Here is a 25,612-nt window from a genome sequence, read left to right on the forward strand (position 1 = left end):
TTGTCTTTCCTCGAGAAGGCGGGAGTGAAAGGAGAAAGTATATCGGTCAGGTGATCAATATGTCTGCGCCCAGGGTGTTGGGTTAATGGTAAGCAAAGGTGTTCAGGGACTTTATCCTTTGTTTTGATATCAAACAACAGTGAAGTTCTTCGGCAAATGGCTACTTCTTCACAGTCGAGGTTAGAGGATCTTACTCAGGTATTTTACAAATGATATTTTGATGGTACTAATTGATGAAACTTTCGCTATTTGGATATATTTGATGAATATGTTGCTATTCGCCCTATATGTTTGTACAATTGTTTGCATATTCGGAATGCTTTGTAATTTGACGCCATTTTGAATAGATAAAGATGCTTTTCTAATTTTGTCATAAATAATTGTAGGCGACGAAAATGGCAAAGAGTGGTGCGTTGTTTACACAAGATCATCAAAATAAGAATCCCAGCTCAAATGTGATGGAAATGCTCCTTGAACGGTTTGAGCGCCTTCCAGAATTAGATAGGTGAGTCTAATTCCTATCCCTATCCACGAAGATATTTAACGGTGAGTGATGTAAAGTAATAACAATTGCCTCAGTATAAAGCTGTTAAATGTTTTAATATAAGAGGGTGGTTGATGCACCTTTTCTAATAGTATATTTGTGGCTTGTGACTTGAATAATCTTTTTGTTTGGGGAAGGAGACCTTAACTAGCCTTTCTTTGTACTAAAATGTTATTCCTTTCCTGGGCAGCAGTGTGTAAGTCTCAATGCTGAAGCCTCCACTCCACCTACATGAATTGCTCTTCCTCTGATCTAGTATGAAATCTTTGATTGCATTCATTCCTAAAATGTAGTTGAATAATTTTTCCTTGGACATTTTACCAATTGGTGCCAGTGATGGTGGGCCATATATGAGAGATTTCTGTAGTTTCTCCAGAGAGCTTTTCTCATCTTTACACCAGATAAGCAAATTCAAGGGATGATAGATAGATAACTCCTTTCTGTATCTCAGCTTCTCTTCCAAAAAATTTGGCAGTACAATAAAGAATTTCAAAGACATTCTCTTTTTATTTGAATGCTTTATTTAAGTAAATGCTGCATCAAAAATTGGTAGTTTCATCCTATTCAAAGTTGTGTTTTATAATAAGCATTTTAACCAATTACCACTATTCAGACAAGTCAGAAAAGTAAAAACAAGTATTTTATAAGGAGAAGTAACAGATCTGACTCAGTGAAAGAAAACAGAGCATCTTTTCTCTTAAAAGTGTATGGCTGGTTGTAGTTCAGTTTTACTGGGTTTAATAATAGGTCATTTTCCATAGCATCAAACTTAATCAGGCTCCCTATGTTTTTCTGTAGAATTTGCATTTGATAATATAAATGGTTATTTTTGTCAAATGTGGCAAATGTAAATTAACCTTAAATTTCAGGCAATGTATTTGTGATGTGTAGACAAGTGAGAAAGAATATACATTAAATCAGTGATTCCCAAATTTTCTGCGTTACCATCCCCTTGATCCCCTTGGCTCACAGACCAACCACCCACCCACCTTTCTGGTCATTACATAAAAACTTTAAACATTTTATTTACAATGCGCAGTGAAAGAAAATAGCTGCAAATTTTAAGTAATGACAAGTAATTGCAAAAATTATTCAAGTATATTTAAAGCTATAAATAAGATTCTTTAATTAAAGTAATAAACATTCATCAACAATTTTAGAGCATACATTAATAGTCCTACTTCATTGCTTTTTCACCTTTCAATGAAATGGATGGGCTTGGTGCAGTGATATCAGCTTTTAAATATCAGGCTGAATGTCACTCAGAAGGTGTCTCAGATCCCCACATTCAGTAATTTGCAGTCTGTTTCGTTGCTTTAAAAGAAGTTGGCTGACTGCACTGAAACTGCACCCCACTAAATATGATGTTGGAAAGGCAAGAAAGAACAGCTTAACCTTTTTCCACAGTACAAGATAGCTTTCAGAGATTTCTTTCTACAACCAAAAGTCTTGATATGATTTTTTTTTTGAACCTCAGCTTCAGCACATTTTGTAGTGCGATCAGTTCTTCCTCCATCCTTCCTATTAATTTCTCATTACAAGTGTTCAGGAATGGATTTATTAACTTCGACAGAGATGTGGAGATGACTGATTTAACTTTGATAAGATTCAGATAATTTCCTTACAATTGAAGATTGACCATTAAATGTTGCTAAATAATTTTGACAAATAAGCAATGTCATGCCTAATATTCTTGATTACTGAATGAAGCAATCGAGTCATCAAAGAATTTTATCACAGGTTTCCTTGAAAGCCATCTGACTTCTATTCAGACTGTACATCATTCTCAGTATGAAGCTCTCAAAATGGTCAAGAATTGAGAACATGGGACTTGATTTTATTCACCACTGTGATAACAGTATTTAATGATTTGTGCAACTGATGACTTGGGTTTTTTGCAACAAGATGTTGTCTGTGAATTATACAGTGAATGGTAAATACGTTAGGAACAACATTTTTTGAGGAAGTAGTAACCTCGTGGTGGCATGCTTTCATTGATGATGCCCCATCTGTTACACAAGCAAGAATGTTGGTGATCGGAATGTCCTATGAAAAATTGCCCGAAATAATGGCTCCCCCTTTGTATCTTTTGAGTCCCCTTACTAATATCAACTCTTAGCTCATGCTTTTATATTTTATGAAGCGAACCAAGCTGCGGAGGTTCATTGCCTGGCAAAGCTGTCTCATTCAACTGCAGAGCAGATTGTATTGTCCAAAGTGTGCTGCACAGATCCCAAGTATCTTCCACATTCTCAGTCGTTTCATCTACTCACCTTTGAACAGCATTTTCACACAACAGGGGAAATGTCTACATTTTTTTGTTTGGTCTGCTTCTGCCATTTTTGTTATGGAATGATAACTATCGTTTAAGTCCAACATTAAATGCTGTGATCATTAAAGGCGTAAGTTATGACATCATCATAGTTCAGGCAAAACCTGACTCTGCCTGAAGGTAGATAAACTGGGGCAGATATATCTAAGTTGGGCCATGGGCTAAAGAAATGTGATCAAGGCCACTTGAAAGATTCTGATCTATATCCCGTTAAACACCATACCCTAATTCACAGGAACTGCATCACTGTGTAATTAGAATATAGGAATTGTACTTGCAAACTCTGTACTACATTAGTGAACGGCAATAATGAGTAGGCTGGGCCCAGAAATAACACTTATTTCTTCAGTCCAGATTTCTCATGAAGTGCCAAATACAGAAGTTTCAGATTGCTTTTCAACAACTATAAATGCGCTTCAATTAAAGTCTAAGAGAGCGCTGGATTAGCAAGAGATGAGGTGATTACACGATCATTGTAATCAACACAAAGGCTGTGTACAAGAAGGGCCAGAGTCGCCTCTACTTCCTGAGGAGACTAAGGTTCTTTGGAGTACGCAGGCCTCTCCTTCGCAAGTTCTACCAGTCTGTTGTCGCCAGTACAGTCTTCTATGCAGTGGTGTGCTGGGGCAATGACATCAATATGGGTGATGCCAACAGGCTCAATAAACTGATTAGAAAGGCTGGTTCTGTTATAGGAATCAAACTAGACATACTGAAGGCTGTGGTAGAACAAAGAACCCTATGGAAAATCCTGGCAATTCTGGAAAATGCTTCCAGCCCTCTGCATGTCACCTTGACTGAACCGAGGATCATTTTTAGTAATAGACTAAAGTAACTACTGCTCCAAAGAGCACTATATCGGCTACCTGCTGAACCATGTCTACACCCACCTGGACAAGCCAGCGAGCACTGTGAGGGTCATGTTTTTTGACTTCTGCAGTGCGTTCAACACCATCCGCCCTGTTCTGCTGGGGGAGAAGCTGACAGCGTTGCAGGTGGATGCTTCCCTGGTATCATGGATTCTTGATTACCTGACTGGCAGAGCACGGTACGTGTGCTTGCAACACTGTGTGTCCGACAGAGTGATCAGCAGCATTGGGGCTCCACAGGGGACTGTTTTGTCTCCCTTTCTCTTCACCATTTACACCTCGGACTTCAACTACTGCACAGAGTCTTGTCATCTTCAGAAGTTTTCGGATGATTCTGCCATAGTTGGATGCATCAGCAAGGGAGATGAGGCTGAGTACAGGGTTACGGTAGGAAACTTTGTCACATGGCTTGAGCAGAATTATCTGCAGCTTAATGTGAAAAATACTAAGGAGCTGGTGGTAGACCTGAGGAGAGCTAAGGTACCGGTAACCCCTGTTTCCATCCAGGGGGTCAGTGTGGACATGGTGGAGGACTACAAATACCTGGGGATACGAATTGACAATAAACTGGACTGGTCTAAGAACATTGAGGCTGTCTGCAAGAAGGGTCAGAGCCGTCTCTATTTCCTGAGGAGACTGAGGCCCTTTAAAATCTGCCAGACGATGCTGAGGATGTTCTACGAGTCTGTGGTGGCCAGTGCTATCATGTTTGCTTTGCATGCTGGGGCAGCAGGCTGAGGGTGGCAGACACCAACAGAATCAACAAACTCATTCGTAAGGCCAGTGATGTTGTAGGGATGGAACTGGACTCTCTCACGGTGGTGTCTGAAAAGAGGATGCTGTCTAAGTTGCATGCCACAATGTCTCCCATCCACTACATAATGTACTGGGTGGGCACAGGAGTACATTCAGCCAGAGACTCATTCCACTGAGATGCAGCACAGAGCGTCATAGGAAGTCATTCCTGCCTGTGGCCATCAAACTTTACAACTCCTTCCTTGGAGGGTCAGACACCCTGAGCCAATAGGCTGGTCCTGGACTTATTTCATAATTTACTGGCATAATTTACATATTACTATTTATGGTTCTATTACTATTTATTATTTATGGTGCAACTGTAACGAAAACCATTTTCCCCCAGGATCAATAAAGTATAAGTATGACTATGACTATATGAGGTCATTCTTGCCCATGGCCAGTAGGCCAGGGGTCCCGAACCTTTTTTGCACCGCGGACCGGTTTAGTATTGACAATATTCTTGCGGACCGGCCGACTTGGGCGGGGGGGAGGAGGGGTGGTGGGTAGGGTTGCCAACAGACAAGAGTAGCAGTCAAATACGGGACACTTGTGTTTACCCCGAGGAAAGACTACCATGACCATGAAGCCTTGTACGGGCACCTGTGTGCGCATGCGTGTACGTGCCGATTTTTTTTTTCTACAAATCATTTTTTGCGATTCTGTTCAGTGAAGCTACGCTACATACATTATTTCTACTTTATATAGGCTGTGTATTTATCATATTATTCCTGTTTTTGCTATATGTTAGTGTTATTTTAGGTTTTATGTGTTATTTGGTATGATTAGGTAGGTTATTTTTTGGGTCTGGGAACGCTCAAAATTTTTCCCATATAAATTAATGGTAATTGCTTCTTTGCTTTACGCCATTTCGGCACGAAAGGTTTCATAGGAACGCTCTACCTTAGCGGGGGAAATACGGGACAAGGGCAATCCCGTATGGGACAAACCAATTTGGCCCAATATACGGGATGTCCGGCTAATATGGGATAGTTGGCAACCCCGGGGGGGGGGGGGGGGGGGGGTGGAGTGTTAATCATGACCGGAGTATAGGTGATAAGTCAGCTATAAGTCAGTTATAAGTGTCTAATACACTCAATTTCGTTTCTAAAAGGGTTTATCTTAACGAATTTAATGTTAAACACACAGCACATATTTTCCTCGCATGAATATAGTGATAAGTCATTAAGTCTATAGCATCATAACATTTTAAGTAACGTTTGGATATTAAACACACAGCACATATTTTCCCCGTATGAACATATAAAATCATTGCAACACACCAATATCGCTGAATCGGTGGGAGCACTGGGCTTGTTTCCCTACAACAAGATGGTCCCATCGAGGGCTGATGGGAGACAGCGATACTCGAAGGGGGTTCCTTATGTCCAGTCTATTCCGCAATTTAGTTTTCGTTGCATTCACTGCAGAAAACCCCGCTTCGCAGAGATATGTTGGAAATGGAAGCGATGTTTTCAGTGCTTTCGTGGCTATCTCAGGTCACTTAGTCTTGACTTTGATCCAAAATGCCGGCAGAGCCTTTATTTCCTGAGAAAACTAAAGAAATTTGGCCTGTCCCCTAAAACCCTCACTAATTTTTATAGATGCACTGTAGAAAGCATTCTTCTAGGGTGCATCACAACCTCGTATGGAAGTTGTCTGTCCAAGACCGAAAAGCTGCAGAAGATCGTGAACAAACCAATCTTCTGTCCATGGACTCACTTTACACTGCACGCTGTCGGAGCAGTGCTGCCAGGACAATCAAGGACATGACCCACCCAACCAACACACTTTTTGTCCCTCTTCCCTCCGGGAGAAGGTTCAGGAGCTTGAAGACTCGTACGGCCAGATTTGGGAACAGCTTCTTTCCACCTGTGATAAGACTGCTGAATGGATCCTGACCCAGATCTGGGCCGTACCCTCCAAATATCCGGACATGCCTCTCGGTTTTTTTGCACTACCTTACTTCCCATTTTTCTATTTTCTATTTATGATATATAATTTAAATTTTTAATATTTACTAATTTTAACTATTTTTTAATATTTAATATTTGTAATCCAGGGAATGTGAAGCACAGAATCAAATATCGCTGTGATGATTGTACGCTCTAGTACCAATTGTTTGGCGACAATAAAGTATGAAGTATAAAGATGTTATGTCAAGCATACTTTTCAGCCCGCCATCATTTGCAAGTCGAGGAGTTGATCTTCCCGCGCTGATATGGATGGCACGTGTGTAATGACCTCGTGTGCATTCAAGTTCAACTGTGGGCGTGACAGAATAAGGAAAGGTACAGCTGACTCATATCGTTTCATATTGCAAATCATATCGTTTCCTCGCGGCCCGATAGCACATGCTTTGCGGCCCGGTGGTTGGGGACCACTGCATTAGGCTCTATAATGAGTCAATAACCTGTAGCCAGGGATGAATGACCGCGCCTCCACCCCCCAGACAGTTTGAGGTAACTTTTTTTATTTCTTATTTCTCTTCTAATATTTATATATTTATATCTGTAATGCTACTGTGACACTAATTTTCTTTGGGATCAATAAAGTAATTAATTATGAGAATCAAATGCTTAAAATAAGTAATTCATTTCTTAAATTAAGTCTGCAATCCCTCAGTTCCACCCTCTCCCCCCGCCATTGCTACTGAACGCTTCCCACCGCCTGTTGGGTAGGGGACGATATCGCCCACTTTGGGAACCACTGTATTAAGTGATAACATTTGGGAAATCGTAGAGGAATAGATAGACTTGTGAGTATAAATCTACAGATCATTTAAAGAACCATATACAGAGACAGATTTGGAGAGGAACTGACTTACATAGTAAAAAGATTAAAATGCTTTTGCGGGGGGGATTCTTCCTCAGAAAAGGTGATCTTTCTGCCTGAAAACGTGGCGGAAAAATCTCACCACGTTCTAAAAAATTCATGATGTGGATGTGGATTTCAAGTGCTTTCAACTAGTGGGGTACCACAAGGGTCGGTGCTGGGACCGCAGCTATTTACAATATACATTAATGATTTAGATGAAGGGATTAAAAGTAACATTAGCAAATTTGCAGATGACACAAAGCTGGGTGGCAGTGTGAAATGTGAGGAGGATGTTATGAGAATGCAGGGTGACTACGACAGGTTGGGAGAGTGGTTGCAGATGCATGGCAGATGCAGTTTAATGTGGATAAATATGAGGTTATCCACTTTGGTGACAAGAACAGGAAGGCAGATTACTATTTGAATGGTGTCCAGTTAGGAAAAGGGGAAGTACAACGAGATCTTGGTGTCCTTGTTCATCAGTCACTGAAAGTAAGCATGCAGGTACAATAGGCAGTGAAGGAAGCTAATGGCATGTTTTCCTTCATAACAAGGAGAGTTGAGTATAAGAACAAAGAGGTCCTTCTGCAGTTGTACAGGGCCCTGCTGGGATCACGCCTGGAGTATTGTGTGCAGTTTTGGTCTCCAAATTTGAGGAAGGATATTCTTGCTATTGAGGGAGTGCAGCGGAGGTTCAAGAGGTTAATTCCCGGGATGGCGGGACTGTCATATATTGAAAGATTGGAATGACTGGGCTTGTATACACTGGAATTTAGAAGGATGAGAGGGGATCTGATTGAAATGTATAAGATTATTAAGGGATTGGACACGCTAGAGGCAGGAAACATGTTCCCGATGTTGGGCAAGTCCAGAACCAGAGGCCACAATTTGAGAATAAGGGGTAGGCCATTTAGAACGGAATTGAGGGAAAACTTTTTCACCCAGAGAGTTGTGGATCTGTGGAATGCTCTGCCTCAGAAGGCAGTGGAGGCCAATTCTCTGGATGCTTTCAAGAAAGAGTTAGATAGTGCTCTTAAAGATAGCAGAGTCAAGGGATACGGGGAGAAGGCAGGAACGGGGTAGTGATTGTGGATGATCAGCCATGATCACAGTGAATGGCAGTGCTGGCTCGAAGGACCAGATGACCTACTCCTGCATCTATTGTCTATCTTCTAAGAGTCGTAGAAAAGTGCATCAGCTTCCTTTTTCTGTTTTTGCTGAAAAATACCTACAAAAGTATGGAAATTGGTCCATGTTTTTTGGTGACTGTGAAGCTTTATCATCAGGGCAGCAGCCAAGTTGGTGGTAGAACTTCATTTTGCTCATTCGCTCTGCAGCAGACAATGAGTCAATAATGACTTGGGCTTGGCAGCAGTATGCACAAGTGCAAGCATTGCTTATGAACTATAGTTCAATGACTGAGATTGACGTGACCTTGTTTCTAGAACTGAAGCAACAGGTGTTGAACTACTTCCCACTAAGAGTAGTCAAATTTGAGAAAAATTCTCATCCTTTCCCTTTAAAAGACAAAGGCTTCTGTTATCTTATTGATCTTATTGAAACGTATGAAATTCTAAAGGGATTGGACAGGCTAGATGCAGGAAGATTGTTCCCGATGTTGGGGAAGTCCAGAACGAGGGGTCACTGTTTAAGGGTAAAGGGGAAGCCTTTTAGGACTGAGATGAGGAAAAACTTCTTCACACAGAGAGTGGTGAATCTGTGGAATTCTCTGGCCCTTGTGGCTAAAGGGATCAGGGGGTATGGAGAAAAGGCAGGTACAGGGTTCTGAATTGGATGATCAGCCATGATCATACGGAATGGCGGTGCAGGCTCGAAGGGCCGAATGGCCTACTCCTGCACCTATTTTCTATGTTACATTGAAAAAGGTTATGTTGATGCTGCTCTCTCCATTTTACTTGGTGGCCTTGCTTGCAAGGATCATATCTACTGTAATTCATGGAATAATCCTTGAAATCAATTTTTCTGCAACAGATAGCAAGTAGACCTCTCTGTAATTAACACATTTGTTTCCTTTCCTGAAGGAAAAGAAAATCGCAATTATTGCTTCTGAGATATGTGGCATATCCTCCTCCCAGATGTGATAGATGAGGCTATAGTTGTATGCTTGAAGCCTCAGCAAGAATATTATCTGCTCCTGGGGTCTGTTTGATTTCCAGCTGACATGTGATCTTTTCAGCTCTTGTCCACACCTTAGAGTGACAAGATTAAACTAGTTAGTGCTGTGGGGTGGAGTAAAGACACTGCTTTCACAGTCTTTATTACACCTTGTTAACAGGGAATTTATTTTTTAGAGATGCAGCACTGAATAGGCCCTCCCGGCCCTTTGAGCCACGCCACCCAGCAACCTTTGACAGTGCCGATTTAACCCTAACCCAATCAGAGGACAATGTACAATGACTAGTTAACCTATCAGATACATCTTTGGAATATGGGAGAAAACCAGAGCACCTGGAGAAAACGCACACATTCCTCGGGGAAGACATACAGAGCTATAATAGCGTTGCACTAACTCCTATGCTATGGTGGTGTTAACTGGCCTTGTGTCCTTGATCTTCAGCTCATGATGGTGTAATCCCTTGAGAATTTGACTACAGATGGTCTTAACAACTTAAGAAACCTTACAAGTTGTAGTAATCCACAGGTTGCTGGATCTCCTGTGCATTTTCAGCTACCACTTTTTCTTTGGCCTGTGCTGTTCTATAATTCCGAAACAGCAGTGTGCTCAAATACATTGAAGTGAAACTGTGTTCCAGGCGATCGCTTTCAAAAGTAATGTTAAGAGACTTCCAACCGGTTTTAAAAGAACAAATAAGCTTTCCAATTGGTTCTTTGCCTTTCTCACATCCAACAAGGATTGGAAGATCGCCTGTCAGCAGACTACAGAACCTGCCATCTCCAATGCCAGCTGGCACAGATGTTCCCAGACCACAACCCCTGCTGCCAACCTCATTGGTTCTAACAATCCCGAGCAGATTCAGAACCTGGACTCCATTGAATGCGGGTTCTAGCAACTCTGGTCACTTTCAAAGTGCCTATCCATAACCTCCAACTCTGACTCCAGCCTGGATCTTGACCGACAGCACCTCCAAATCGGGTCTTTACGTGCTACCGCTGGATCCCATGTCTCCCCTTCCCCTACTACCACTCTGCAGTCCCATGTTTCTCAGGTCCCACTATCAGATCTTGGGTCCTCGGAGACTCCATCTTCCTCCCACCCCACCTTCCCTGAGAACCCCAACCCTCTCCTCTGCTCAGACACTACCAAACCTCTTTTTCCCTTGGACCTTCCCCTCTCTGAGGCAGAACTTTCTGTCCTCAGTAAGGGCCTCACCTTTGTCTCCCTGCACCCACACCTCAGTAAGTTCAGCCATGACAATGACCTCTTCATTCCTTCTCCATACGTACTTCTTTGGCAAGGACTCTCCAGCGGGCACTGATGACCCCTTCTGCCATCTTCAACCCTGCTTCTCTTCCTGTACATCCTGCTCTGCTGCCTGCTCTGGATCTTTTCATTGTTAACTGCCGACGAGACAGCAACTATCTGGACTTTACCACTCCTCTCTCCTGGACCTTTCCATCCAATGGTACTGTGGGAGTATCTTCACCGGTCTGCAGACATCTATCTACTACTAAAATTCTCATGCTCTGTTTGTCTGTTTGTAACCTCCAATTAGCCCAAATGGTGCATTACAGCGGCTTTTTTTTTGACTAAATTGATTTAAAATGCGCTAACTTACAGAATGCTTGCAAAGTTCAAGGTTATATATTCATATAAAATTGCTCACTCGTCAATCAACAGACCCCGCTTTCCACAACCCGAGCCGATTCCAGCTTTACTGGAAACCGCGACGTGACGCCATGATGCATGCACACGGCCAGCCTCAGCAGCGCCTCACAATGCTCACAGCAGCGACACCAACCACAGCAAAAGAGCAGGGCTATCACATCCATTTAGGAGAGTGCCAACCACATCATCAAGAAAAAGTAGCATCCTGGAGGCTTTGGTGTTACTGCTTCGTATTTTCTATCAAGCATTAGGGTAAAAAAAAATGGACAGCCTAATTATGCCGCGTGGAAAGAGAAGGGGGACATTATGGTCAAGAGATGACACTAAATGTTGTCGGGAAGCGGCAAGGAGAGGGAGAGAACAAAAATCGGATGAGGCCAGGGCTGCACGACTCCAGGATCAAACAGTCAGGACAAAAAAGATGAGAGAAGAAGAGACAGAGGAGGAGAGGCATGCACATCTCCAAAATGACAACAACTGGCATAGAAGGAGGAGAGATAAGAGACAAAGGAGCTGAGAAATGCAAGTCTCCAGGATCAGAGACAAAGAACAAACAGCAGAAGAGATGAAGAGATGGGGGATGAAAGGGTTGCACGTCTCCAGAATGACACAAACAGGCACAGGAGGTGGAGAGAGGAGAAAAGGAGCTGAGAAATGCATGTCTCCAGGATTGGAGACAAAAAACAAACAGCAGAAGAGATGAAGAGACGGAGGATGAAAGGGCTGCATGTCTCCAGAATGACAAAAACAGCTACAGGAGGAGCAGAGAGGAAGAGACAAAGGAGCAGAGAAATGCATGTCTCCAAGATCAGAGACAAAGAATAAACAGCAGAAGAGATGAAAGGACTGCATGTCTCCAGAATGACAACGAGAGGCACAAGGGTGGTAGATCAACCAGAAATGATGCCATCAGAAGTGTCATCTGTTAAACGAGGAGGAGCTATATTTGCCTTGCTACGCATTATTCTTCTTTAATAAACTGAGGTTTTCTTTGTCAATTTCCAAAGCAAAGCGATACCAATAGCATTCAGGGAAATTTAATGTTCATTCTGGTCACATCAGACTGCACTACCCTTCTCTCAAAGGGTGCCCCAACGGATCACCCCGTTATCTAGTTCAATAATGTAGCTTTCCAACAAGTTCCAAGGGTAATTAAGAATTAGTATGCACTCAATGGTTACTTTATTAGGTACAGGAGGTATGTTCATAAACCTCTGCTGCTGTAGCCTATCCACTCCAAGCCGCAACATATGCGTTAAGAGATGACCTTCTGCACTCTACGCATGATTGTTTGAGTTATTGTCGCCTTCCCGTCAACTTGAACCAGTCTGGCCATTCTCTTCTGACCCCTCTCAGTAACAAGGCATTTTCGCACACAGAACTGCCACTCACTGGATTTTTTTTTTTCTTTTGCAACATTCTCTGTAAGCTCTAGAGACTGTGTAAAAGCCTCAGGACATCAGCAATTTCTGAGATACTCAAACCATGCCATCTGGCACCAAAAATCATTCTATGGTCAGAGTTGCTTACGTCACATTTCTTCCACATTCTGAGGTTTGGTCTGAACAGCAATTGAATCTCTTGACCATGTCTGTATGTTTTTATGCATTGAGTCGCTGCCACATGATTGTGTGTTTGGATATTTAAATTAATGAGCAGGTGTACTTAATAAAGTGGCCACTGAGTGTACATTGACTATTCCAGTAACATTTGACTCTTGTACCTTAATAAAAGAAAGTTAGTTATGTCCTGATTCAGCCTACATAATGTTCTCCCTATAGATGAAGAGAATTCAAACAAGCCTGAAAGAAGCAGCAAAGCCAAATCCTGGTACAGTCCGTAGATCTCCAGCCACAACTTGCCCATACCCATTCCTCAAACACAATGTGGAAAAGCTTTTTGTGTATTCATTGCCATGAGAAGAAGTTCATAAAGTGACAAACTTCAGACTAATGATGCTCCTTCCACAGATGATTTATCAGTTAGTTTCTGCTAATTGTTGACACCCCAGAAGCAATTTATTTCATGGTAGCTCCACTGGACAGTCCTTCCAGGTGAGCAACACACATAAAAAGCTGGAGGAACGCAATAAGTCGGGCAGCATTTATGCAGAGGAATAAACAGCATTTCAGACCAAGACACTTCATCAGGACTGGAAAGGTCCTGAGGCCGTGGATCAACACATCGGAATGGAAATTGGAATTAAAATGTTTGGCCACCAGGAAGTACTGCTTGTGGCAGATGGTACAAGAGGAGCTCGATGGGGGACTGCTTCAATTTACGACATGTCTCACCAGTGTAGAGGAAGCTGCATTGGGAGCACTGGACACAATAAATGACCCCAGCAGATTCGCAGGTGAAGTGTTGCCTCACCTGGAAGAACTGTTTGGGGCCCCGAATGGAGATGAGAGAGGAGGTGTATGGGCAGGTGCAGCACTTAGACTGCTGGACAAATGGAAAAGGAAATCGTGGAGGGAGCGATCCCTGCAGAAAATGGGGGGCGGGGTTTAAAGTCAGGTTTAGTGGTAGGGTCCCTTTGGAAATAGCAGAAGTTACAGAGGAGAATGTGTTCGTTGCAGAGACTGATGGTGTGGTAGGTGAGGACAGGGGACTCTATTACAGCAGTGAGATGATGGGGTGAGCGCGGGTCATCAAGGACCCCACTATCCAGGCCATGCTGTGTTCTTGCTGCTGCCATTGGGAAGGAGCATTGAGTCCCACACCACCAGATTCAGGAATAGTTATTATCCTTTAACCTCCAGGCCTCTGAACCTATGTGGATACCTTTACTCACCTCAACGCTGAACTGATTCCACAACCTATGAACTCACTTTCAAGGACTCGACAACTCATGTTCTCTGTATTATTTATTTATCATATTAAGAATTGGGTTTATTATCACTGGCATGTGACATGAAACTTGTTAACTTAGTAGCAGCAGTTCAACGCAATACATAAAATTGAAGAAAAAATAAAATAATAAGTAAATCTTCAGTATTCTTTGTACAGTATATGTATATTGTATTAAATAGACTAAAATCGTGCAAAAAGCAGAAATACTATATATTTTTTTTTTAAAAAAAAAGTGAGGTAGTGCCCAAGGGTTCAATGTCCATTTAGGAATCAGGTGACAAAGGAGAAGAAGCTGTTCCTGAATGGCTGAGTGTGTGCCTTGTACCTCCTACCTGATGGTAACTGAGAAAAGGACATGCCTTGGGTCTTGGAGGTCCTTAATAATGGACACTGTCTTTCTGAGACACCGCTCCTTGAAGATGTCCTGGGTACTTAGTAGGCCAGTACTCAAGATGGAGCTGACTAAATTTACAACCCCCTGTAGCTTCTTTATTTACTGACTTATTTTTTCTTTGTATTTACACATTTTATCATCTTTTGCACTTTGATTGTTAGTCTTTGTAGTTTTTCATTGATTCTATTTCATGTTTTTGTTCTACTACAACAAACTGAATCTCAGAGTAGTGACATATATGTACTTTGACCATAAATTTACTTTGAACTTTGAACTTTTGGGGGAGCAACATCTCATATAGTGCCATGGTAGTCTCCAACCTGAAGGCATTAAGATTGATTTCTCCGACTTCTAGTAACTCTCCCCTTACCTGTCCTCGGGGGATCTGCCCGTCACCTTTACTTTCCTCTGATTCTGCACCTCTTTCCCTTTAGTTATGGTTTGTTGTCCCCTCCTATCGAATTCCTTCTTCAGCATTTTACCTCTTCACCAATGACCTCTCAGCTTCTCACGTCACCTAATTGTTCTTTCAGTGAAAGCATTCCATTATCTAGTGTATAGGGAGGTCCTTGCACCAAATTTATTCTGCACTGCACAAGCCATATGAAGAAATTCTTTAGAAGATAGCCAACCACAAATATACATCGATATATTAATAACCAGTTTTGATAATAAATGCACAACTCAATGAAACTTGAATTTCAGTAGAAGACTGATCAGTTATGATATATGTTAGGTCTGTTTATACTGATGTTGGCTAAACTGCTGGACATTTGCAAGAAACTTTTTATCCAGATTTTATTCTGAAAGAGAATACTTATATTTAACAGAGTTATATTAAGTGAAAATTAACAGACGGAATTCAATAATCTTTTGGACTTAATTAAATTATATACACCCTATCCTCGTTATATGCGTCTTCAGGCGATGTGGATTCACAGTTATGCGAGGAACCTATTTCTACCAACGTCTCGTTATATGCGTTCAAAATTCACAGTTATGCGAGGAGTACTGCCTTCCCGCCAATACAAGCCACGTGCGCACGCTTCACAGTCTCACTGTTGGGACAAGAAGCACTGCCTTCCCGCCAATACAGGTCAGGTGTGCACGCCTCACAATCTCTCTCCCGCCGCTCTCGCATTGGTTTTGGCAAGGTGTGGATGCGCGATCTTAAACTTCTGTTGGTTTTACCTACGGTGCAGTGATTTTGCGCTTGAAATATTTAACTATGCCTCCTAAGCATCCGATATCATGACCTGGGCCGTCAGCCGAGCAGCAGAGAACGGCTTTAACACTTGGAAAAAAAGTCGGAAATTATAAACAGCGCAGCATCAGCTGAAGGTAACACAGCTCTGGGACGCTGCTGCTGGGAACAGAATCTTGCCTTTAAAGTTCTTTTGTTGCTTGACAATGCGCCAGCCCATCCTAAACATTTGGACAGCATTCATCCTAACATAACAGTGCGTTTCCTGCCGCTTAACACAACATCGCTGATTCAACCACTCTACCAAGGTGTAATCCACATTCAAAGGCATGCGTATTTTTTTTAACCGCGAACTATCTCTCAGATGCTGTAAGCAACAGATGATTTTGAAAATCCCGGGAGTTTACCAACGGTGAGGGAATGGTGGAAGTCAGGACGCTTGGCACAAATGGCGATGGACATGGACCCACCTTCTTCCCTACAAGCAAATTTAAAACAAAATGCTGCCAAGCAAACAACCCTCACCACTTTATTCAAATCGGTAACACCTTCTGCCGGCAGTTCTAAGAGTTCTGTGGGTCTTCCTTCACCCCTTGCTGTGCTTGATATGATCCTGACGACCATAACCATCCACCTTATCCATGTAAAGCTGCCCGACACCACAACAATCACTTATCTTCCGGAGCGAACATACCTACCATTGTTGGTGAGTGCTGTACACCCTCGGATGTTAACTTTCTGTGATTTATTACATTGAATATTACCTTAAATTGATGATATATAATACAAATTTTGTCTTGCAGTACTGCTTTTGTGTTGTATTGGTATGAAAATGTGAATAAATTACAGATAAAACATATTTAGGAAGCCCTCTGGAATGCATCCCTATTTTCTCTATTTAAATAATTATTCACATAATGCATCAACTTCGGAACGTATCTCCCATATATGACGAGAATAGGGTGCATTGGAGTTCAAGCAATTAAAGTTCTTGAATAACATCTGGGGAAAAAAAATAGTTGATTTAGACAAGCAAGTTGGCTGAAAGAATATATTACAGAAATGGTTGAACCTAAATGTGAAAATGAAGGCAACAAAGTAAACTTCATTTGTAACAATTTATTTAATGGAGATAAGGATAACAATCCACTTTTTTAAAATAATGTGGCATTCAATGACTTCTCTGAACTCTATGTTGGCAGGGACCACCCCTTAACAGAACTGCACAGAACTACTCTCACAACCTATGGACTCACTTACAAGGTCTCTTCATCTCATGTTCTCAATATTCTTATTATTTTCTTTTTGTATTGGCACGGATTGCCTATTGTACACTGGTGCAACCTTTCATTGATTCTATTATGGTTCTTGAATCTATTAAGAATGCCTGCAAGAAAATTAATCTCAAGATTGTATATGGTGACATATATATACTTTGAAAATAAATTTGCTTTGAACTTAATAGAACTGATATAGAATCAGTTTCACCTATTGTTCTGTAGTTTCCCCAATAAAGTCAATTCACATCTATTTTTGAATCATAATCAGGTTTATTATCACTTGTTTCATAGCTGCGGTACAATGCAAGACATAATACAATAAAAATAAATAGTGCCAAAAAGAAATAGGAAGGTACTTCTATCTTCATGGCTTAAAATCAGTAACAGAAACTGAATTGGGCTTTAAAAGGGGAGGGGTTACATTTCTAGTCAGAGAAAATGCCACAACAGTGCTCAGACTGGCGGGCTCATCTACTGAGGTTGTATGAGTGGATCTGGGGTTATAAAGGGATGACATATTAGATTATACTATAGACCACCCAATAATCAGCAGCATTTAGATGGCTGCAAGAAAAATGACCTGACAGCAGGTGATTTTAACTTTCCACACATTAACTGGGTATCCCATACAATGAAAGGGATGGATGGTATAGAGCTTGGCAAATGTGCTTAGGAAAGTTTCCTTAATCAATATATAGAGGTCCCAACAGAGAGAGCGCAACATTGGATCTCCTATTAGAAACAAGACAGGGCAGGTAGCAGAAGTATCTGTAGAGGAACACTTTAGATCTGGTGATCATAATTCCATCAGTTTCAAGATAACTATGGAGAAGGATAGGTCTGGTCCTCGGTTGAGACTCTAAATTGGAGAAAGGCTAATTTTGATGGCTTCAGAAGGGATCTGGCAGGTGTGGATTAGGATTTTTCTGGGAGAACCATGATTGGTAAGTGGGAGTCGTTCCAAATTGAAATTTTGAGAATGCTGAGTTTATATATTCCTCTTAGAATAGAAGGCAAGGCTAACAGGGTTAGGGAACTTTGGTTTTCAAGAGACATTGAGGCCCTAGAAAAAGGTGCATAGCAGGTAAAGACAGCAAAGAACAAATAAAGTACTTGAGTTTAAGAAATGGAAGAGAAGACTTAAGGAAATCAGGAGAGCTGAAAGAAGGCATGAGGTTTCCATAATAGACAAGGTGAAAGAGTATGAAGAATTATATGGATGGAAGAGGTATAGAGGGCAATGATGCAGATGGGTGGAACTAGGCAGAATAATAGTTTGGCACAGACTAGATGGGCCAAAGGGTCTGTTTCTGTGCTGTCGTGCTCTATGACTCCAAATAGGTATATGTGGGAGTAAGTCTTTGAAACCTCCAGTTCAGTAATTTAATATACTACTCTAACATTGTTATCCATTCTTACTCACTATTTCTTCCTGGAGCAGTTTGCCATTTGTTAACGTTATATACAGTCATTACTTAGTCTTGTTTCCTTTAAACCAGAAGATCTAGAATATCACTTGTCATGCCTTACAACATTATTTTTTAATTGAACTCTCTTCTAAGCCTTTCCTTGAATTTGCCTTTGTCGCCAAACCATTTCTTTCTATGTGCATTCCAAATTGTGATGTGGTTACTTCTAGTGTTCCTTAAATCATCTGGATCCTTGGCTTCCTGACCAACAGACCTCAAGCCATAAGGATAGACAGCAACCCCACACCTGCACCCACCACAGCTATCCTCAACACTGGTGCCCTGCAAGACTACATCCTGGACCCTTTATTCTACTCACTGTACACTTACGACTGTGTGCCCAGATTTAGCTCTAACTCCCACAAGTTAGTAGATGATACCACCATAGTAGACCATATCTCAAATAACAATTATTTAGATTTTATGAAGGAGATAAAGAGCCTTGTGGCATGATGTAATGACAACAATCTTCCCCTCAATGTCAGCAAAAGAGCTGGTCGTTGACTTCAGAAGTAGGGAGTGGTTAATGCACATGCTCCTGTCACATCAACAATGCTGAGGTGGAGAAGTTTGAGAACTTAAAGTTCCTAGGAGTCACTAGTAGTCTGTCACAGTCCAACCACGTAGACATCATGCCAAGAAAGCTAACCAGTGCCTCTGCTTGCTCGGAAGGTTAGATATTTGGCATGTCTACTTTGACCCACACCATTTTTTATCTAAAAAAGCACCTTTCAAGATGGCATGGCAATTTCTCTGCCCATGAATGCTAGATATGACAGAGAATTGTGGACACAGCTCAACACATTATGGAAACCAGCCTCCAGTTCATGGACTTTTCGCTGCTTCGCTGAAGCAGCCAGCATAATCAAAGATTTCCACCCGCCCTGCACGTTAACTCTTCTCCCACCTCTCACCGGGCAGAATATACAAAATATACAAAACCACACCACCAGGCTCAAGTGCAGCTACAATCCCACTGTTAGAAGACTATTGAATGGTTCCCTAGTACAATAAGATGGTCTCTTGACTTCACAAATGTCCTTATTATTACCTTGCACCTTGTTGTCTACCTGCACTGCACCTTCTCTTTAACTGTAACCCTTTATTCTACACTCTTGTTAGTTTACCTTGTATTACCAAAAAGCACTGTTGTAATAAATGACATTGGAACAAAATTAGGCTGTTCAGCCCATCAAATCTGATTTGCCATTCCATCATGGCTAATTTATTTTCCTTCTTGGCCCCATTCTCTTGCCTTCTCCCTGTAACATTTGATACCTTTACTAATCATGGATCTATCAATCAGCACCTAAATATACCAAATGAGTTGGCCTCCACAGTCATCTGTGATAATGAATTCCACAAATTCACTAACCTCTGCCAAAGAAATTTCTCCTCATCTGTTATGAAGAGATGCCCTCTTCTGAAGCTGTGTCCCCTGGTCCTAGACTCTCCAGCTAGAAGGGACATCATCGCCTCGTCCACTCCATCTAGGCCTTTCAGTATTTGATAGGTTGCAATGAGATTCCCCCCTCATTCTTCTAAACTTCAACAAATACAAACATTTGTATAATGCCAGGGCCATCAAATGCTCTTTATATGAACCTTCTTTGGATGTCAGCACATCCTTTTCTTAGATAAGGAGCCCAAAACTGCTCATAATACGGTAAGTGTGGTCCAACCAATGCCTTACAAAGCCTCAGCATTGCATCCTTGATTTTTATATTCTAGTCCTTTCAAAATGAATGCTAACATTGCATTTACTTTCCTTGCCACCGACTCAACCTGCAAGTTAACTTTTAGGGAATCCTGCGCTCCTGAGTTCCTTTGCACTTCTGATTTATGAATTTTCTTTCCATTTAGAAAATAGGCTACGCCTTTATTCCTTCTACCAGAGTGCATGACCATACACTTTCCTATAGTACATTCCATCAGCCACTACTTTGCCCATTCTCCTCATCTGTCCTCTGCAGACTCCATTTCCTTAACTCTGCCTGCCTCTATAACTACCTTCATATTGTCTGCAAACTTGGCTACAAAGGCGTTAATTCCATGATCATCTAAATCATGGGCAACTAACATGAAAAGAAGCAGTCCCAAAACTGTCCCCTGAGGAACACCATCAGCCAACCAGAAAAGGCCCTCTTTATTCCTACTGTTGCCCTCCTGCCAGTCACTCAGTTATTTATCCATGCTAATATCTTTCCTGTAATCCCATGAGCTCTAATTTTGTTAAGCAGCCTCATATGTGGTATCTTGTCAAAGGCCTTCTGACATCCACTGACTCTCTATTGTCTGCTCTGCCTGTTATTTCCTCAAATAATTCAAACAGATTTGTCAGGAAAGATTTCCGCTTAAGGAAACCATGTTCACTTTGGCCAGTTTTATCATGTGCCTTCAAGTACCCAAAACCTCATACTTAATAATGGACTCCCAACATCTTACCAGCCTCTGAATTCAGGCTTATTGGCCTGTAACTTCCTGTCTTTTCCCTTACTCCCTTTATAAAGAGTGGAGTGACATTTACAATTTTCCAGTCATCCGGATCCACTCAGGAATCTAGTGATTCTTGGAAGATCACTACTAATGACTCTACAATTTCTTCAGCTACTTCTTTCAGAACACTGGGATGTAGTTCATCTGGTCTTGGTGAATTATCTACTTTCAGCTTTCCAAACATCATCTTAGTTATGTCAACTACACTCATTTCAGCCCCTGACACTCTCAATTTTCATACTGCTGGTGTCTTCCACAGTGAAGACCGACACAAAATTCTTATTAAGTTTGTCTGCCATTTCTTTGTCATCCATTACTACCTCGCTAGTGCTATTTTGCTATCACTTTTGCCTCTCTCTTACTCTTTATACTGGATATCTGAAAAGAACTTTTGGTAATGAATTAATTTATATAAACAGTATGCAAGACAGGTTTTTCATTGTACATTGGTACATGTGACAATAATAAACCAACTTACCTATTTTCTCAGAAATATTAGCCATTAATGTGAGTCGTGATACATTTTGACTTTTTTCATAGTTGAAACTTGTAAATGTAAAAAAGATTTATTCTTTTTCCCTCATCTGCAGAACACTTTTTGTCTATGGACCTTTCTACCTTGGGTTAAATTCAGCACTTGCTGGTTTAATTACCAACAGTTTCTTTCGAAGAGCTCTCAATGTTGCGCAGGCTCGTTTTGCGTCTAGTTTGCCTATGGCAATCCTACCATTCCTGTCAACCGTAGCTGGGTATAATGCTGTTGTATCAAAACCTTTGCTTTCAGGTTAGTAAAGACTGTTGTGTATTTAAAAATACTAAAAGATATTTTCAAAATCAACTTTTTCTGAAATAATATTCCTATTTTTAGTACAGAGGGTATTTTTATCAGTCTTGTACGAATATAATTTTGATTCATGTTTGTGCTTTGGCTAAAGGAAGAAACTGCCATTTCTAACCAATATACACATGTGCACTATGTTACAGATTTCCCTTACTACAGTGTTTCATTTTTTTTGTGTGGGCTAAGAGGGGTGGATAAAGGAAGGAAACAAAGGAGAAGACTAGCAACCATGGGAATGGGGACAGGGGGCATCAATTAAATAATGATATATATTGCCTGCATCAGTTGAGCAACTGCTTCAAAATAATGCCCAGATAGTTGCTGTAAACCACCTTATTTTGCAATTTTAAGTTGAGACGGTTACTAATTTATTTGTTTAGGTGATCTAAACTGTCCCACCTGTGCTCTAGTTAGAGGAGGATTAGTAGCATCTCTTGGTGGAGGCTTATATCCTGTTCTCTTGGCCTTGCCGATAAACGCTGGACTTGCAACAAGGTAAGGACACCATACCATTATAAAACCTTTCTTTTTGTAATAACTGATTTGATTCTGTAGTTACCTCCTCTGCCTACATGCAAAGGATGTGTTTGGTTACAATATTTTTCAGTCCAATGTCAAAATTAACCTGCTATATTGCAAATAAGCATTTCAAACATTTCATTATGGAAAAGAAACATGCTTCATGTTTCGTTTGTACAACATCCGGTGGCATTGACCTCCCACATCATGAAGACCCTGGAGAGACTTGTCCTGGAGCTGCTCCAGCCTATGGTCAGGCCACACTTAGATCCCCTCCAGTTCGCCTACCAGCCCCGACTAGGAATTGAGGATGCCGTCATCTACCTGCTGAACCGTGTCTAAGCCCACCTGGACAAGCCAGCGAGCACTGTGAGAGTCATGTTTTTGACTTCTCCAGTGCATTCCACACCATCCGCCCTGCTCTGCTGGGGGAGAAGTTGACAGCGATGCAGGTGGATGCTTCCCTGGTATCACGGATTCTTGATTACCTGACTGGCAGACCACAGTACGTGTGCTTGCAACACTGTGTGTCTGACAGAGTGATCAGCAGCACTGGGGCTCCACAGGGGACTGTCTTTCTCCCTTTCTCTTCACCATTTACACCTCAGACTTCAACTACTGCACAGAGTCTTGTCATCTTCAGAAGTTTTCGGATGACTCTGCCATAGTTGGATGCATCAGCAAGGGAGATGAGGCTGAGTACAGGGTTACGGTAGGAAACTTTGTCACATGGTGTGAGCAGAATTATCTGCAGCTTAATGTGAAAAAGACTAAGGAGCTGGTGGTAGACCTGAGGAGAGCTAAGGTACCGGTGACCCCTGTTTCCATCCAGGGTGTCAGTGTGGACATGGTGAAGGCTTACAAATACCTGGGGATACGAATTGACAATAAACTGGACTGGTCTAAGAACACTGAGGCTGTCTACAAGAAGGGTCAGAGCCGTCTCTATTTCCTGAGGAGACTGAGGTCCTTTAACATCTGCCGGACGATGCTGAGTATGTTCTACAAGTCTGTGGCGGCGAGTGCTATCGTGTTTGCTGTTGTGTGCTGGGGCAGCAGGCTGAGGGTAGCAGACACCAACAGAAGCAACAAACTCATTCATAAGGCCAGTGATGTTGTGGGGATGGAACTGGACTATCTCACAGTGGTGTCTGAAAAGAGGATGCTGTCTAAGTTGCATGCCATCTTGGACAATGTCTCCCATCCACTACATAATGTACTGGGTGGGCACAGGAGTTCATTCAGCCAGAGACTCATTCCACCGAGATGCAACACAGAGCGTCATAGGAAGTCATTCCTGCCTGTGGCCATCAAACTTTACAACTCCTCCCTTGGAGGGTCAGATATGCTGAGCCAATAGGCTGGTCCTGGACTTATTTCATAATTTCCTGGCATAACTTACATATTACTATTTAACTATTTATGGTTTTATTACTATTTATTATTTATGGTGCAACTGTAACGAAAACCAATTTCCCCCGGGACCAATAAAGTATGACTATGACTATCCTATATAGTTGAATCAAATTAAGGTATCTTTGACCACCCCCTCCCAACTCACTATATAGAAATTGAGGTTCCTTCTTCTGTTGCTGGATGATCTCAGGATGGTTTATCATCCAAGTAGGATTTCCCTGGAAACAAGAAAATCAGCAAAATCGCCTCTTTAAAGCTGGATTTTCTTTTTTTTTTTTTTTTTTTTTTTTTTTTTTTTGCAGTCCTATGGTATTTCTCTGGTGCAGGACTGTTTGTTCCTCTGTAAATTGGAGTTCCATTGTAATTCAAATATGGTTTTCCAGACTATAGAAAATAATAAGCAAGTGTGAACTCAAGCATTCACAAATCAAAAGCCCAGAAGGAAATGGAAGCAGGAATGATCATCTGGCCCTTCAAGCCTGCTTTTACTATTCAATATGATCATAACTGATCTATACTGGCCTCAGCTCTTTCCTGATTGTGCCAGATTCCCACAGCCATTGGTCCCGATTTTTCAAAAAAAATCTCTCCACTTTAATTATTTGTAATTAATACTTTTAATAAATAATTATTTTTACTAGCCTCCACAACTTTCTGGAGCGAAAATTCCAAAACTTCACCAGCCACTATGAAAAAAAATTCAATGTACCTCCATTTTAAATGACTGGCTCCTGATCTTGAAAGTATATCCCATTGTCTGAGAATATGCCACTAGTCAAAGTAGTCAGGAAATATGCTGAGTAAATAAGCAAAAGTTTAATTATATGAAGGCTAATATAAGCACTATTTAAGCCAACCATGACATAATAACCAAACAAAATAACCATTATTTGATAAAATGCAAGAATGTATTATGCTTGTAAAAGAGCAGGAAAGAACAGGAGCTATCTTCATGACCTGAGAAAAGCTTGAAAGTAACTTGCCTCTTGGTCTGGAGGTGGAGGAGACAAACTAGAAGAGACTATATTTAAGTATTTACATAGACACTGGGACTAGCATTTGGCAGATGTTGCAACATTTTTGTTCACTTCTTTAGCTCCTATCTGCAGAAGATTGGGCTTCCCTGTATTTATATTATTTGTTGAACCAGACTTAGGAATATTTTTCTTCTCTAAATTAAAATGTACAAGTATTCAGTAGCTTTTTTCTTAATCCATTTTGTTTTTGTTCCAGGTACAATACAAGCCCTATGCCAGAAAAAGGAAACATAATAAGATTCTGGATTGCTCTTTGTCAGCCATTTAAGAGAAAACTAAGCTATGTGATAATCCTTCAGGCTCTCTTTGGATTCTTCCTAAGTTCCAAGCACTATGCAATTTACATGAAAATGCTTGAACTTCCTCCATCCCACATAGATTCTGAACATTAAAGGAGGAAAATATTTAACTTGAATATTTGACAGCATATTATCATGCATTAATCAGTTCTCACCCGGTGTTTAATAAATTTTAATGATTTGAGTAATAACAGTACAATCAGTTAAATTCTTATCAAAAGACGAGAAAGAATCTTTTATACTCCATGGTTTCAAGGCGACTAAATGCTATATCAGAGAAAAAGTAAGGAACTTCTATGTTCTGCTATCCACAAAAGATGAACATGTAATATAATAAAATTTGATTGTGAACCAAAGCCTGCATTGTTAGTACAAAATTCAAAGAAGCAATGCTGGTTTCCTTGCTGTAATGGAAAAATAAATTTCTAAATTTGTAATATAATAAATTTAGTAAAACAAACATTTCTGTTGTAATGTGATATTCATGTTGAGTTTCTCTTTAGCTAAGGGGGAGACTTGTTCTGCAGATCCCGTTTGTCAACATGATACAGTCCCTATCCCTTGCTTCCTATTCAGTCTCAATTAAATCTTTACCAAACCAATTGATGTTGAATTGTTAACAAGGGAGCTACCAGTGTT

The 25,612-nt window shown here is 41.1% G+C and overlaps 1 protein-coding gene across 2 annotated transcripts; it reads left to right on the forward strand.

The window, feature by feature from the left end:
• The first annotated feature begins 25 nt into the window (after positions 1 to 25).
• Positions 26 to 25,433, forward strand: tmem126a (transmembrane protein 126A). Of its 2 annotated transcripts, none has more exons than XM_072263315.1 (5): positions 26 to 198; positions 387 to 505; positions 21,452 to 21,645; positions 22,083 to 22,197; positions 24,871 to 25,433. In XM_072263315.1, the coding sequence occupies exons 1-5, from the start codon at positions 157 to 159 to the stop codon at positions 25,064 to 25,066; spliced, it is 666 nt and encodes a 221-aa protein (XP_072119416.1). In that variant the 5' UTR covers positions 26 to 156; the 3' UTR covers positions 25,067 to 25,433. The 2 variants fall into 2 exon arrangements, with proteins under 2 accessions (XP_072119416.1, XP_072119417.1); XM_072263316.1 differs by having other exon boundaries at positions 26 to 179.
• The last annotated feature ends 179 nt before the right edge of the window (positions 25,434 to 25,612 follow it).

The sequence above is a fragment of the Mobula birostris genome, chromosome 7, assembly GCF_030028105.1.
Source record: "Mobula birostris isolate sMobBir1 chromosome 7, sMobBir1.hap1, whole genome shotgun sequence".
In the NCBI taxonomy this organism is placed as follows: Eukaryota; Metazoa; Chordata; class Chondrichthyes; order Myliobatiformes; family Myliobatidae; genus Mobula; species Mobula birostris.